Raw genomic sequence first — 14,437 nt, 5'->3', positions numbered from 1 at the left:
TACAATGTTACCAGATTGTTACCGAAGTAGCATCACTTTGTTATGCAAGAAAGAATACAATCGGTACCGCTTTTTAAGTATTTGGTATGACCCGACCTGGAATCGAACCCAAATCTATTTGAACGAGAGACAAAAATTCTAATACGTCATCATTGAGTCTATAAAAGCAGATAAACAGCTACAAGAGGACAAGTTATGCACAATGACTTCTGGATTGGCGTCAATCGCTTCTCCCCAGAAGCAGCGGTTCATTCGCAAAGTATGTTGATGTGATTAACGAAACGTGACACGTCATCGTCAGTTCTTCGGCTGTCATTGTTTCAAACCACGTTTGATTATAACGTCATTATTAGTGGGACTTTTTGGGGCAGGGTCCGTTCTATTATCACCCAAGGGACCAGAGTGTCGATTCTTCCCAGAACTACACTTAGCAGCTGTTATCGAGCATCCATTCTTTAGTCTAATCAGTGATCACCATAAGACATGGATAAAACCGATCGATCAAACCGAAATTAAAGGGATAAAAATTAAGCACCACAGGCCTACAAGTATTCTGCACATGCAATGCAAACAATAAGGTCACTGTGCCAAAGGATTTCTCTGGGGTAGGCTACAAATCACTGAATTATGTCATTTTACTTTAGATCAATATTTGTTAAAATCAGGAACGATTATTAATTTTTTAACTGATCTTTCTTTCAAAATTGCATAAATTTTAACCCTTTTATTCCAGACCAGTGCACTTCAGCACACAAAACGAGCTGGCTGAAGCCGCCAGAGGGAGTCGAGGTAACCTGCACTGGCACCAGTCAGTTTCTTCAGCCAGGGGTAAAATGCAAAGTCAAATGTGACTCTGGTTCGCCAAATTATGAAAATATTCAGTGCAAGAACGTGGGGTGGAGGCCAACGAAAGAGCTCAAATGTGAAGGTGCGGGTTTGTTTGTTTTAATTTGTTTGTTAACATGTTGCTCGACCCTGTAGCCTAGACAACAAATATCGAGTTGTGTTAATAAAACAATAGAAGTGACTAAGGCGACATGGCGTGCGATCAAGGGGTTTTGATTCGTGGCAGTGTTGCCAGATAAAAAAGAATTGTTCTAAATTGGTAAAGTTTTCAGATTTAGAAAAATTTCCAAGTTAGGTGTGTTCTCTGCCTAGAACTTCAAAATTTCAAAATCACAAGATCTTGTCTTGAACAATTTTGAATTTTTTTCAATTTAAGATAAGAATTCCTTATCTGGCAACACTCATGACAAAAACCTCCGTAAATGTAGCCACTGTCTGAAGAAATAGCAGGATCAAACGACGAAGGTTCTACTCTTGGTGTGCATAATTGAGCAACGTGTGTTATGTGTAGCTCTTGATTCAGCGACACATTAAGTAAGATAACTCACTTGTCACAATATTTCAGCAACTTTACGCCGTCTCTGTTTATAATTGGGTCTGGTCTATGTTGGTGGTTCAAACTTTTCAAGCCTTTGCGCATAATAAATCGCAATTAATCACTAGATTAATGTTTTAAAAAAGCTATTTTTCAGTCCAAAGGCTGGTACTACCTCATTCACCTATTCAGTTATCTACATAGCCCTCTGACTAAATAGAAGATTTTTTATTACTAATCTATGTGTTTTACAGGTGTCAGTGCCGGAGTTATCATAGGCGCTCTAATAGGTGGCCTAATAGCAGTCATTATTATCGGCTATATTTACGCAAAATATAAAGAAAAGCAGAAAAAGAAATTAGGAATTTCCACAAAAGTACAAACAGGGAAAATTAGCCAAAACCCAAAGTATGCTTTATATTTTGTGTTGTTATCGCAGTTTCTATTGTACACTATAGCCTTAAACATAATCTTTTAATATTTTTGTGTTCGCTTACATTTCGCTGCAGTAACCACATTAAAAATGAAAGGATTTAAAATTTTCAATCTATTTACTTGCTAGTTTTAAGCAGATGAAACCATTTGGTCACAGCGGTAAACCATAATCTCTTCGTGGGAAAATTGTAACGTAAGATTCCCGAATCCGTTCGTCTGCATGTAATGACCGAAAAAGAAACACTCCTTCGAAACGTCTATTCAAATTTGTATTTCTGTAAAATTAGCCACCTGGCTGTCGAAATTGGATGCAACGCCGTACACCACTAAAACTTGTCACTACAAAACAGATTACTTAGATAAAAGACGGAAAAATTGTCCAGCTAGTAAGCACCAAGCAAACAGTTAAATATGCGACTGACTTCCAACAAACAATTTTAAGAATAACCAGAATGATTTGCAATATCTCAAAGTCACGTACGCAGTATTGTGACGCAATAATGAAAGACAATTATGAAGTCATTCAAACAGGTGTTCAAAGCGGCTGATGCAATATTTCATAAGGTCTTACGAATGATGGTGCAATATTTGGACATTTTCTAGCAATTCCATGACGTAAGATTCAGTAGACCTGAACGGTTTTACATGACGTTTGATTTGTATAGAGATTGGCCGTAACATAGCGGCCCCTAGTTATGACAGTCTAACATGGCATAACTAAAAAGGAATTTAAGGACAATCGTGAGCCAATGAATAAAACACACGATACACAAATTGTTTGAATCACTCACGTTTAAGTTAATACGCAAATACAAAGGGCATGCAAGAATGAACAACAATAAGAATAAACACGACGATACATGAAATTGGTACCATAGGTACACGCTAAAATAACGCTATATACTGTACATCCAATAGTTGCGATAATAACCGACTGTTCTGGGCTCAGACAAGTGTCGGCCACCGCAGACAAAACCAGGCTCAAACCTTAACACTTAGGTGTTCAAGTTTTTGGCAGCCGATTGTAGCATCGAATAGACAGCGATAGACACGTGTTTCGCCCATGAGGCTGGGCTCGTCAGTATCGCACCGTATTCTTGCCACTTGAGTAATCGACCGCCGCTTTACCAGTCAGTTTAACTCTTATCTTTGTGGAAAGAAAGAGCCAACAAAACCAGCACGTGCCAGGGGTAGGTCAATGTGAAGAAAGGCGTTCTTCCCGGCTATCAGCACAAGGCTGATAGCCTCGAGACCTCCAATAAACGTTTATTGGAGGTCTCAATGGCTAGCGTGGAAGCTACACCGTTCTGGTTAGCGAAGCGTTACTGCTGCTCGCTGTGCTAGTGAGTAATCAGCCTTGTGCTGATAGCCGGGAAGAACGCCTTTCTTCACACTTAGGTGTTCTTTACGGGGGCGAGGCACGAAATATCCCTCAACACGTAGTCTACTTTCACTTTCCCCGTACTCTCATCATAGTTGCAGACGGCAACTTTAGCTCTACGAACCACAGGCTTCCCTTTCCTAATTTGTGGGACCACCTCATTACCAATGTCTTGGAGAGAACCAACCACTACAAGTTGACCAGGCTCCAAATTCTCGTCCATTTTTAGCCATTTTTTCCGGCCCTGAAGCCCTGGCAAGTAAAAATCGATCCATTTACTCCAAAACTGCTGAGAAAGTGACAAATTGAACCGATAGTCCCTCCTTAGTTGGTCACGATCATGTGGCTGCCCAACAGCACAGTATGGGTCTAAGTATAGGGGCAAAAGTGAGGCAGGGGTGATGACAGTAAAATCCCTAGGGTCGTCACTCAAAGGTACCAAAGGGCGTTCGTTCACGATCCGAACAGCACTGCTGGTGTACGTAAGCAGTTCAATAAAATTGGGCTTACGTATTGAAGAGTCCAAAATGTGAAAAAAGTACTTGGTCATATCGGCCACGAAACCAAATCTACTCAGCCGAAATCTAGCCAAGAGATCTGCCAGAGGGTTTAACAAGTCAGGACCCGAAAACATTACATCATTAACACAAGTTCCTCGAAATTCAGACTTGCCATCGTAAACAATACGCTTTTTTAATTGTGACGTCACAAAGTATGGTAAATACCATTCAAATCCCTTTACATTTTCTGCTTCACCAGCACGCTCAATATAGCCATTAGATTTAAAATCTTTCATGGTGTCAGTAAGGAAATCACGAAGTTCAGGTTGTTTTAAAGCCTTCTTCCTTAAAGCAGCAGCTCTATCTGACGCCAACACAAAATTGTTAGGTAAATCAATATCTTCCTTCAACGGTACAGGTATCTCAAATCGACCATCTTTCAACTCAATATTCGGTTCAACAAGTTCTCTAGCCAAAATATCATTGCGAGACAATTCACAGGTTTCATTTTGCAAGGTCAAATCCTGAATGACTTTATTCAGGTCTGCTATTTCCATATCACGAGACTCAATTTTACGCTGAAAGCTAGAGATGACATCCGACTCTGAAGACGTTTGCACTCTGCACACGTTAGTAACGCTTTCATCTAAGGGTGACTTACCACCACAAGCCAACCAACCGAGAGGAGTGAGCAAAGCATGTGGTTCACTACGATTCTCACCAACACGCTCTTCTTTAGCACACATCAAATAAGCGTTGTCGTTTCCAATCAGTACATCTACAGTACTACAATCATTCAAATGAAACATATTCACGTCATGAAAATGATGGAAACTACTTAAATCCTGCTTATGTGGTAAAGTTTTAACATTGTCAGCCCAAGCTGGGTTAACCACCGAAGTTATATCACAAAACAGTTCATTCGTCTCTAACGACTGAATGTTGAGTTTAACAAGGTCAGCACAAGTAGGTTTCTGACCAGCCAGAGTATCCATTTTAAACGACGCTTTGTCATACGGTTTAACGTCAAGTTCGCAGACCAAATCACTCGAAACAAAAGTCAACTGCGAACCAGGATCATGCTGCCAATACACCAACTTCGATTTGCCAGTCATTGGATTTAAAACACGAGCAGCAGTAATGCGGTTAAAGGCTGCTTTAACATTTCCAATCTTAACATTACGCACAGGAACTCTGGCACCAACATCATTTTTACCGACCGAATCCAGAGAATCACGTGACGTCACATAAAAATCATGCAGAAGAAAATAGTGCTTCCTATCGTTGTTAGGGCCACATTGACGACAGTTGTTTGCATAAACGCAATCCCTAACCATATGCTGGCGCAAACAATTCAAGCATTTGCCAGCTTTCACAATGACATCTCTCCAATCTTTAGGTGTCAAGCGCAAAAATTCTTTACAATTAGACAAAAAATGATATTCAACTTGACCACGTGACGAACAATAAAAACATGCCGGTATGTCTCTACGTCTGGCCACACCACCGCGCGGTGCGCCAACAGCAGTCGAGTACTGCGAACTCCCTGAAATCACATTATCATGGGGTTTTACCGACGTCTGCCTAACCGGACATGAAGGCAATTTTCCTTTGCCAAACTTTTTAAAATGCTGCGACTCACCAGAATCGCCCATTAGCATAATGCTAAAATCAGTCGACTTGTGCCTTTCCTCCCGTACTACAAATTCAAACAAACTCTAAAAAGTAGGCTCATCAGTACCACCATACTGATCACCTAAAAAGTCAAGATAACGCTGCTTAGCGTCAAACGGGAGTCGCTTAGCCAAATCCAAAACAAAACGTCCTTCCAATTTGTCACGCTGACCATAAGCTTGCGCGTAAAGCAGACACTGCGACAATTCATCTTTAAACTCTTTCAAATCACTGGAAGAGGTCGAAGTCAATTTGCTACCATAGCGATACTTTCTAATTTCCGGTTCGGCGAAAAGACCTCCACGAACCCCAAAACGCTGGGACAAGCGAGCTAACGACATTTCGATCCTGTCTTCTTCTGACAAGCCAGGAGTGTCGGAAACCAAATTAGCAATCGTTTGCGCAGCTGTTCTAACACAAGCTGCTTGTAACAAAGTCAAACGAGTTCCTTTAAAGGGCGAAGCTGCCATTAAGGCCATAACACGATTTTTAAAGAAGATAAATGGCATATTATTACCATCGTAACCAATCAAGGCCGCCTTATCGAAAAACGTCCTACTATTTTGGTACTCAAAAAAGCAATCCTGTTGTTGAGAACTCGATTTAGCGGGAGAAGACAAGCTATATCCCTTAAGGGGCTGAGTGGGCTCAGTCACATGCACAGCCCGATCACGATCCTCACACACGTTAAAATCAGGAGACGCGATACGCCTCTCACAACCACGCAAATTACGTGTAGCTGGGCAATCAAAAACTAGCGGCGCAGAAAACTGTGAAGGGGGCAAAGCATTACTGCTAATGGCGGCCCCGTGACCTGCACGCTCTGGAGGAGGAGTTCGGCTATAATTCGCAGGCCTTGGCTCTACAGCCTTCGGAAGACCCTTAGCCGCGGCCCCGAGACCTCCTGAAACAGCTGGAAAACGTGTGGATTGCACTGGTCCACTCACAGGTTGAACGGGCGTCTGGAAAAGGTTATGTAAATTAAACTGCGATTGATGTTCACTTCTGGAATGCCTAGAAGAGCCCTTCTTAGAGCTACGCCGAGAGCCCACCTCTGATCGATATTTAGCTAAAACTACCTCTTTACGTTGTTCAGCCCTCAACTGAGCGTCTTTGAGTGCGAACTCAGCAGCTCTCGCGGCTGCCTCAGCTGCTCTCGCTTCGGCCTCAGCTCTCGCGGCAGCCTCAGCTCGAATGGCCTCAGCTCTCGCGGCAGCTTCAGTTCGTATGGCCTCAGCTCTCGCGGCAGCCTCAGCAGCTCTCGCTTCGGCCTCAGCTCTCGCGGCAGCCTCAGCTCGAATGGCCTCAGCTCTCGCGGCAGCCTCAGCCGCTCTCGCTTCGGCCTCAGCTTGTATCTGGAGCTCCTCTCGTCTTAGCTGCAGGTTAATTTGTGCCACTATCCGAGACGAAGTCCTAGACATCCTAGTGCTTACATCTGAGGCGCTATCCTCAGGATGTATGTCAGCATCCAACATATCTGAGAACTCACTTTCTTTTTGTTCAAAGTTATTTTTTAACGAGTTAAATTCGGGATCTACCCTATCACGAAGTTTTGCCAAGATTGCAGAGTTTAGTCAAAAGAGCATGGAAATGCCGTAATTCCTCTTCTAAAGTAGATAACTTAGATCTAAAAATTAACAGTTCCTGCTTATCACTCAAAGAACCTAGGGCTACAGAAAGTTCCCCAATTTGAGTCAAAATATCCCGTCTAAGATGCCGGGCCTCTCGAACTGACTTAGCCTCATCGTTACTGGGTCCCTCCCCAGAATGGCCTGCCCGACCGCAAAGAACATCATCAGGCTTAAACTCAGTCGAGTCGACGGCGGTCGAGTCCCTGTCGCCACCGAGTGTAGACATATTAAATGTTGGGGCTCAATTTAACAATTAAAAAAATTAAGTTACACAAACACACAAAATTAAGTTATAAAAAACTTAACTTCAAAGACCGTAAAAATACAAAAAAGAATTTAAATGCACAATACCGTAGTTGTAGGGGTAGCCTATATAAAGTCCTAAAGTTCCACACAACTTGCTTGGATTCGTTCACTTGAATCTTCAAGCACAGATCGATTGTCTTTAATCTTTTTTCTTCAAATGAATGTCAATGTTGTTTTTTCTTCAGAACCAACAAAGAAACGTCTTTAATTTTTAACTTGAAGTTCTTCAGTACCAACTGAGAAGAAATGTCTTTAATTTTCTTTTGCTTCTGTAGACTACCAACCAACAAGATCTTCTTTTATTATTTTGCTTTAATTTCTTCTTGACCTACCAACTGACAAGAACTCGTCTTTTATTTTTTATGTGCTTCTAGTGCTTCTTGGCCTACCAGCTAACAAGTCACGTCTTTTATTTTTTATGTGCTTCTAGTGCTTCTTGGCCTACCAGCTAACAAGTCACGTCTTTTATTTTTTATATCTTGCCTGTGCTTCCGTACAAACATTAGCCAGAGAATCGTCTTTTATTTTTTATGGTCACAGCGGTAAACCATAATCTCTTCGTGGGAAAATTGTAACGTAAGATTCCCGAATCCGTTCGTCTGCATGTAATGACCGAAAAAGAAACACTCCTTCGAAACGTCTATTCAAATTTGTATTTCTGTAAAATTAGCCACCTGGCTGGCGAAATTGGATGTAACGCCGTACACCACTAAAACTTGTCACTACAAAACAGATTACTTAGATAAAAGACGGAAAATTTGTCCAGCTAGTAAGCACCAAGCAAACAGTTAAATATGCGACTGACTTCCAACAAACAATTTTAAGAATAACCAGAATGATTTGCAATATCTCAAACTCACGTACGCAGTATTGTGACGCAATAATGAAAGACAATTATGAAATCATTCAAACAGGTGTTCAAAGCGGCTGATGCAATATTTCATAAGGTCTTACGAACGATGGTGCAATATTTGGACATTTTCTAGCAATTTCCATGACGTAAAATTCAGTAGACCTGAACGGTTTTACATGACGTTTGATTTGTATAGAGATTGGCCGTAACACCATTGTAACATTCATTATTTGATGTCATAATATATCAGCAGGCGTCCAGGGCATAACGCAAGTCATGATGGAATGGAACGCACATGTTCATCAAGCGGTCATCCCGCTGGAATCCACCATCAGGAAAGCCGCTCATCCGGGAGTGGTCGTCAGTCTGCAGGAAGCAGTAGAACGTCTCCTCCGGTAAGTCACCAGAACGGAATCTGTGGGCTTCCAAGTGTACGGACATTCAATCACTCGACACTTTATGATGATTAAAGATAAAGGTTGCCGCATACTCAGTTACTTAGGCTATGGAAATGAGAAGACAAGGTTCTCATCATACCAAGCCTTTGGCACTAACGAGAGTAGGCTATAGGGTGGCCACTTCCTTCAGTAATTACTCCCACTCAATTTACTAAACTCTTGTTTTATCAACAGCCAGCTTAGGGCGGGTGTCGAACCAGGTTTGCGGTATTAGAAAGTTATCCTATGCGCCATTCCGCCGCCAGGGTACTAGCCTATAAACTCTAAGTGTAGGCTACAGACGTCTAGGTGTAGGTCTGCTGTAAAAATAGCCTCGAGGACTGGCAATAGGAAAAACGAAGTTTGACATCTACTTGTAGGTCTAAGCTGTTATAACAAACACACTTGATTAAGAAAAAAATAGGTTGAATCAGTAGTGTAGCCAGAAATTTTAAAAGGGGGGGTTTTGACGACCAAGCGGCGGGGGGTCTGGGGGGCCTCCCCCAGAAAATTTTGAAAAATTACTTTGAATTTGGTGCATTCTGAGAGCATTTTCAATAGAAATGTGGGTATGAATATTCCTGTAAAATGGTGCTGTCTGGTGGCACAGCAAAAGGATAAGATCATGTTTTCTTCGGCCATTTTTCGGAAATAAAGCTAAGTCTTTATGTTTTCTTGATGGTAATTTCTGGCAGGATGTTTGATATTGGCAAAACTCGCTCTTTTAATGCAGTTTTGTTTAAAATTAGCAATTTTTTTTAGACAGAAAGCATCATTCTCAATATCGTGACGTCAACGCGTGCCAAAGGGGGGGGGGTTGTAACCCCCCAAAACCCCCCCTTGGCTGTGCCACTGGGTTGAATACTTTAACATATTAACGTCCACCTTGTAGAGTACTGTATAGCCTAAGTCAATTCAAAGAGAAACAAGAATTTATTTGCTAAACTTCCATGTTTGATCAACTACACCATTAATAGTTTTCAAAGTACTCATGTCCAGCTTGAAATTATCTTGTTGCAGATCGCGATTTCGGGTATTAAACCCTCTTCAGTACAACTATATAAACGGAATAGTACAGTAAAATTAACAGCAGTTCACTTTAGAAAATGACAAAATTGTTATGTGGTTGCCAAGAAACGAATTAGTCTGCGAAATTAGTCTACGAGCAGTAATAATGACAATTTATATGCAAATTATGAAGGTAATTGGGTCATACAATGTTCAAAGAAAATATTCATATATTCAGAAAATATTTCAAGCTGGACATGAATACTTTGAAAACTATTAATGGTGTAGTTGATCAAACATGGAAGTTTAGCAAATAAATTCTTGTTTCTCTTTGAATTGACTTGTACGGTATACTCTACAAGGTGGACGTTAATATGTTAAAGTATTCAACCTATTTTTTTCTTAAATTTTCGACGCAGAAGTATCTGCTTTACGTGGATCCCTTAACAAACTTTACGTTTATTTAAGGTTAAATGTGTCAAACCCCTTTTTAATTAGACACTTGATTAAATTTGAACTTAAGCTTTAAATATTTGTTATTTCACAATCATGTGACCACAGAAGGACTTCAATAATTTATTTGTTGAAGGTGTGTAAGTAAGCTACCGTGTAGCATTGGTTAGGCTTTTAATAAAATTTCAAAAATCCATCTGAGGTGTTTCAGTATTATATTGAAAGCCCACACAAATCTATACAACAGTGGTTCTGGTTCCCAACCTATGGGTCACGACCCAAAGTTGGGTGGCCAGGAAAAAATTCTGGGTCGCTTGTCTTTTTACAGACAAGAAAAATGTTTAGTATAAAGTAGCAGTAACGAAAAATCCTACAGCTGGCTTTTAAGCTCGTTTATTTTTTCCCGCGACTAAGCATAAACTACCAGAGCTCTAGCCTATATCACGCCGCCAAATTCTCGCACTCGACAGCGAAAACAGAAAATCCGTTAAAAATTCGTGTTTATGAAGATCCGTTGGACTGTTGGTTAATGTCGTGTTTTTGCATTCATTTAGGATAGAACAAGCCTTAAAACATATTTGCAGTTGTAGCGTATTTAATTGCACTGCTTCCCAAGTAGGTGTAGAGCTAGTCGAGTGTTGTATATAAGTTGAAGCTCAGCCTCTAATTCAAAGTATGATAGGCTATTCAGGTTTGGTGGCCGTGCTTAACTATATTTATTGATGCATATACCGCAATATTAGATCCTTTCATGCACGTCTTAAACCATTAAGATTTTGCCACCTTTTCCTTTTGTTAGTTTTGTTACTGTATTTCTTTTTCACCATATCATTTCTTTTGCATTCTGACAAAGAAAAATAAATTGAATTGAATTGCTATCAGGTTATGCTGATGGATCGCAAAATTTTCTAAAGTTTTTTTTTTTTTTTTTTAAATTGGGTCGCTCCGAAAAAAGATTGGGAACCACTGCTATGGGTTACAGTACACACCTTTAAAAATCAATATTGAAATCCTTTTGTAGTCACAAAGTTGTGAAAAATCAAATATTTAAGACGTAATTTTAACTCCTTTCACTTCAAATGAAAACTTGTCACTCAAACTTCTGAAGATATCCAGATTTAATTTGATGGTGTTGCTCCCATATGCAAGCTACATTGAATACCTCAGCTAACACTGAAATAAGTCAATCCGATTGTTTGGTGGTTAGTGAGCAAGGTGTTTACTTATGAAAATGTTATTAGTATCTTTGTCTTTGAAGAGCCCTCAAAAACTTTACGAGTAAGCAGAGATGGGCGTGATCTTGATCTTGAAGATCACTTTTTTTTTGGTGATCTTGATCTTGATCTAAGATCACTTTTTTTTGTGTGATCTTGATCTTGAAGAACAATAAGATCAAGATCACTTTAAAAATAAAGTTTACTTCCTAGATAGAGGCATTTTTTTAAAACTTGTACTGTACAAAGTAGTTAGTGGCGACTACTAACATTAAGCCACTGCTAATCTGGTATGTGTCGAACAAAAGACGATTTAAAATCTCCATCTAATCTGGTCAGTGTTGCCATTTCAAAATTGAAAAAGTTTTCAGTGTTGGTCATAATAAATAAGTCAACTTCCGTGTACTTTATGTTGACGTATAATAAAAAATGATTTGACTTTGTTCACAATTTCCATGTGTAAATTTTAAAGAAATGTTTGCTTTCTTTGACCCAATTTTAGATGTTTCAAAAGTGTAGAATGGCGGTGTTAAAAAATCTGGACTCTAGCCGACTTTGGTCATGTAAAGTGGTTTATTGCAGCAAATCAACCAGATCAAGACTTGTTTACGGTCTGAGTATGGAGCGGTTTGTTTGACCGCAAACCTCTGGAACTTTTTTGATAGCAGACAACAGTATCAAGGTTGCCAGATGGGTAAATGGTGCAATAAACATAGACATAACACAGTGAAAGTTAAAATAACTTAGTAACACGAATAAAAACTCCAACATAAACCAGACAAAAATTTGGTAAAAAATGATGCAGTTAAACTTTATTATTATTTATTTATTATAAATAAAAAGCATAAAACTAATTGCTTTTTCAGTAGGCTACTATTGTAATTAACCTCGGCCTTGGGGTGACGTTGCGATTCTACGCAAACTACGTCAACAATTGATAGGCCTAATAGCAACAGTCACTAACTCATTACAATTCTTAGGCCAGCGATCGAGTAGTTAAAAGTAAAAGTTAGCAATACCAACTATATACCTTTACCCGGGTTGCTTATATACAGTATAGTAACTATTTTTTGCAACATCATTGACCAAAAACTTCATTTTTTTTCAAGTACACAAAAAGTGATCTTGAAAGTGATCTTGATCTTCAAGATCACGATTATCAACATATCTCCAGAAATGGAAGCTACAGCTCAGCAAGGCAAAGACAGTGTCGGCGGCCTTCCATTTAAACAACAAGGAAGCAAAACGTGAGATCAACGTTACCACCGATGACGAACACCTCCCCTACTGCGCCGAACCTACCTACCTCGGCGTAACCCTGGACAGGTCACTCACGTACCGACGACACCTGGAGTCACTGCGCAAAAAACTATCTGCGCGCGTTGCACTTTTGAGGCGGCTGGCGGGTTCCGGCTGGGGAGCTGATGCGAAAACCCTTCGCACAGCTACCTTGGCCCTCGTCCATTCTACCGCTGAGTACTGCGCACCAGTGTGGTGCCGCAGCTCTCACACCCGCCACATTGACACCGCCATCAATGACGCACTACGCACTGTAACTGGATGCCTGCGTCCCACTCCAACGGACTGCCTTCCCATCCTTGCAGGCATCCAACCTGCTGAGCTTCGCCGTAAAGGAGCCATGATTTCCCTTGCTCGTCGCGCACTGGACCCCGACCACCTCCTCCACAGTACACTCCAGCGCCTACCTGGAAGACAGCAGCGACTGAAATCAAGACGCCCATTTGTGCCCGCCGCACGACAGCTTCTGAACAACGTTGAAGATCTTGGAATAAGTGCGGCACACTGGACGAACTACACATGGAACATGGAGTGGCAAAATAACACCTCCCGACTCCGTGATTTCCTACCCGACGTCGATCCCCACCCTCCGGGAATGTCCCTCGCAAGACTTGCGTGGGTCCGGCTTAACCGCCTACGAACCGGCGTCGGTCGCTTTCGTTCAGACATGTGCAGATGGGGTCTGGCTCCCTCACCGCGATGCGAGTGTGGCGCCACAGACCAAACAGTAGATCATGTCGTCCATGACTGCCCAATCCATCAACCACCACATGGAACGCTTGGACTGAAGGCCCTGGATGACGAAACTGTCGAGTGGCTGATGACATCATGCCCAAACATATAGTCCGGAAGAACAGCTCATACGACGAAGAAGATCACGATCTTGATCTTCAAGATCACTTAGTTTGATGATCTTGATCTTCAAGATCACCTATTCTTGGTGATCTTGATCTTGATCTTCAAGATCACCAATACTGGTGATCTTGCCCATCTCTGCGAGTAAGCTACTACTTAAATCCACAGCTGAAACTTTTTAGTTAAGAGAATCGTATTCTACCTATTTGTTGTCATTCATGTGTTTGTGACACAACAAAATCACTTCATTTTGACAGTAGTACTGTTAGTCTCAGGGGAATATACAAATATAAAGTTTGCACATGTCTGAAATTATTCTATTGTAACGTATCGACCCATCGATCATTTTAAAGAGGTTATGACTGCCATTTCTTAATTCGCAAACAAGTTTACTTGTTTTCAAGCTTCGAGTTGAGTCAACTAACTAAAAAATATTTGTTTCAGTCTTACAATGAAGCTGAAAATTTTCATCCAGCGTTGTCCTCCCAGTTAAATTCCGGGGGGCGCCCACCACCCCCGTTACTTCACGGAGTACGAGGATATCCTTCAAAGATGCCCCCACCGCCACCCAATGTGCAACAAGGATACGACTCAGGCTACACTGGCTATTATGACGAAACACCAGAACCTCTTTCGATGCCTCAAGTTGGGTACAATAATATGGGGTACTATCAAGGTGAAGAACCTCAAGTTGGGTACGGCTATGCAGCACATGACCCTCCTATGACGTACAATGGGTATGCACACCAACAATCCTTCCCCTCAAATGGAGACTATTCCAAACCCTATCATGTCCCAACATGATTGACATTAATCTTTATTTTTTCTATCTCTTTCTGTTTTTTCTTCTCTTACATGAAGAATGTAAAAACAATGTTCAATTATTTGAAAGCAACATGCGTCCTGTGTAGACTCACCCAATTAAACATTCTAACCTGTTGTTTCCTTGCTATCCCAAGTAAAAAAAATTCAACATTCTTTCTATAAAGTCTAACTCTAATGGATTGAAT

General features: G+C 40.9%; 1 protein-coding gene across 1 annotated transcript; it reads left to right on the top strand.

Moving 5' to 3' along the window:
* Positions 1 to 836: 836 nt before the first annotated feature.
* LOC145778601 (uncharacterized) lies at positions 837 to 14,357 on the top strand. Its single transcript, XM_082590125.1, has 4 exons — positions 837 to 928; positions 1,636 to 1,789; positions 8,412 to 8,556; positions 13,872 to 14,357. Exons 3-4 carry the CDS (start codon positions 8,446 to 8,448, stop codon positions 14,229 to 14,231), a joined length of 471 nt encoding a protein of 156 aa, XP_082446251.1. The 5' UTR covers positions 837 to 928; positions 1,636 to 1,789; positions 8,412 to 8,445; the 3' UTR covers positions 14,232 to 14,357.
* Positions 14,358 to 14,437: the final 80 nt, after the last annotated feature.

This window comes from Aplidium turbinatum, chromosome 10 (genome assembly GCF_918807975.1).
Source record: "Aplidium turbinatum chromosome 10, kaAplTurb1.1, whole genome shotgun sequence".
In the NCBI taxonomy this organism is placed as follows: domain Eukaryota; kingdom Metazoa; phylum Chordata; class Ascidiacea; order Aplousobranchia; family Polyclinidae; genus Aplidium; species Aplidium turbinatum.
This window is presented reverse-complemented; position numbering and strand designations above follow the sequence as displayed.

What these genes read in the sequence shown, in the direction of transcription:
- LOC145778601 (XM_082590125.1), top strand. Translation starts at nt 8,446, where the DNA reads ATGGAACGCACATGTTCATCAAGCGGTCATCCCGCTGGAATCCACCAT. An exon ending in GCAGTAGAACGTCTCCTCCG is followed by an intron (nt 8,557 to 13,871) that starts GTAAGTCACCAG and finishes TATTTGTTTCAG; the next exon opens with TCTTACAATGAAGCTGAAAA.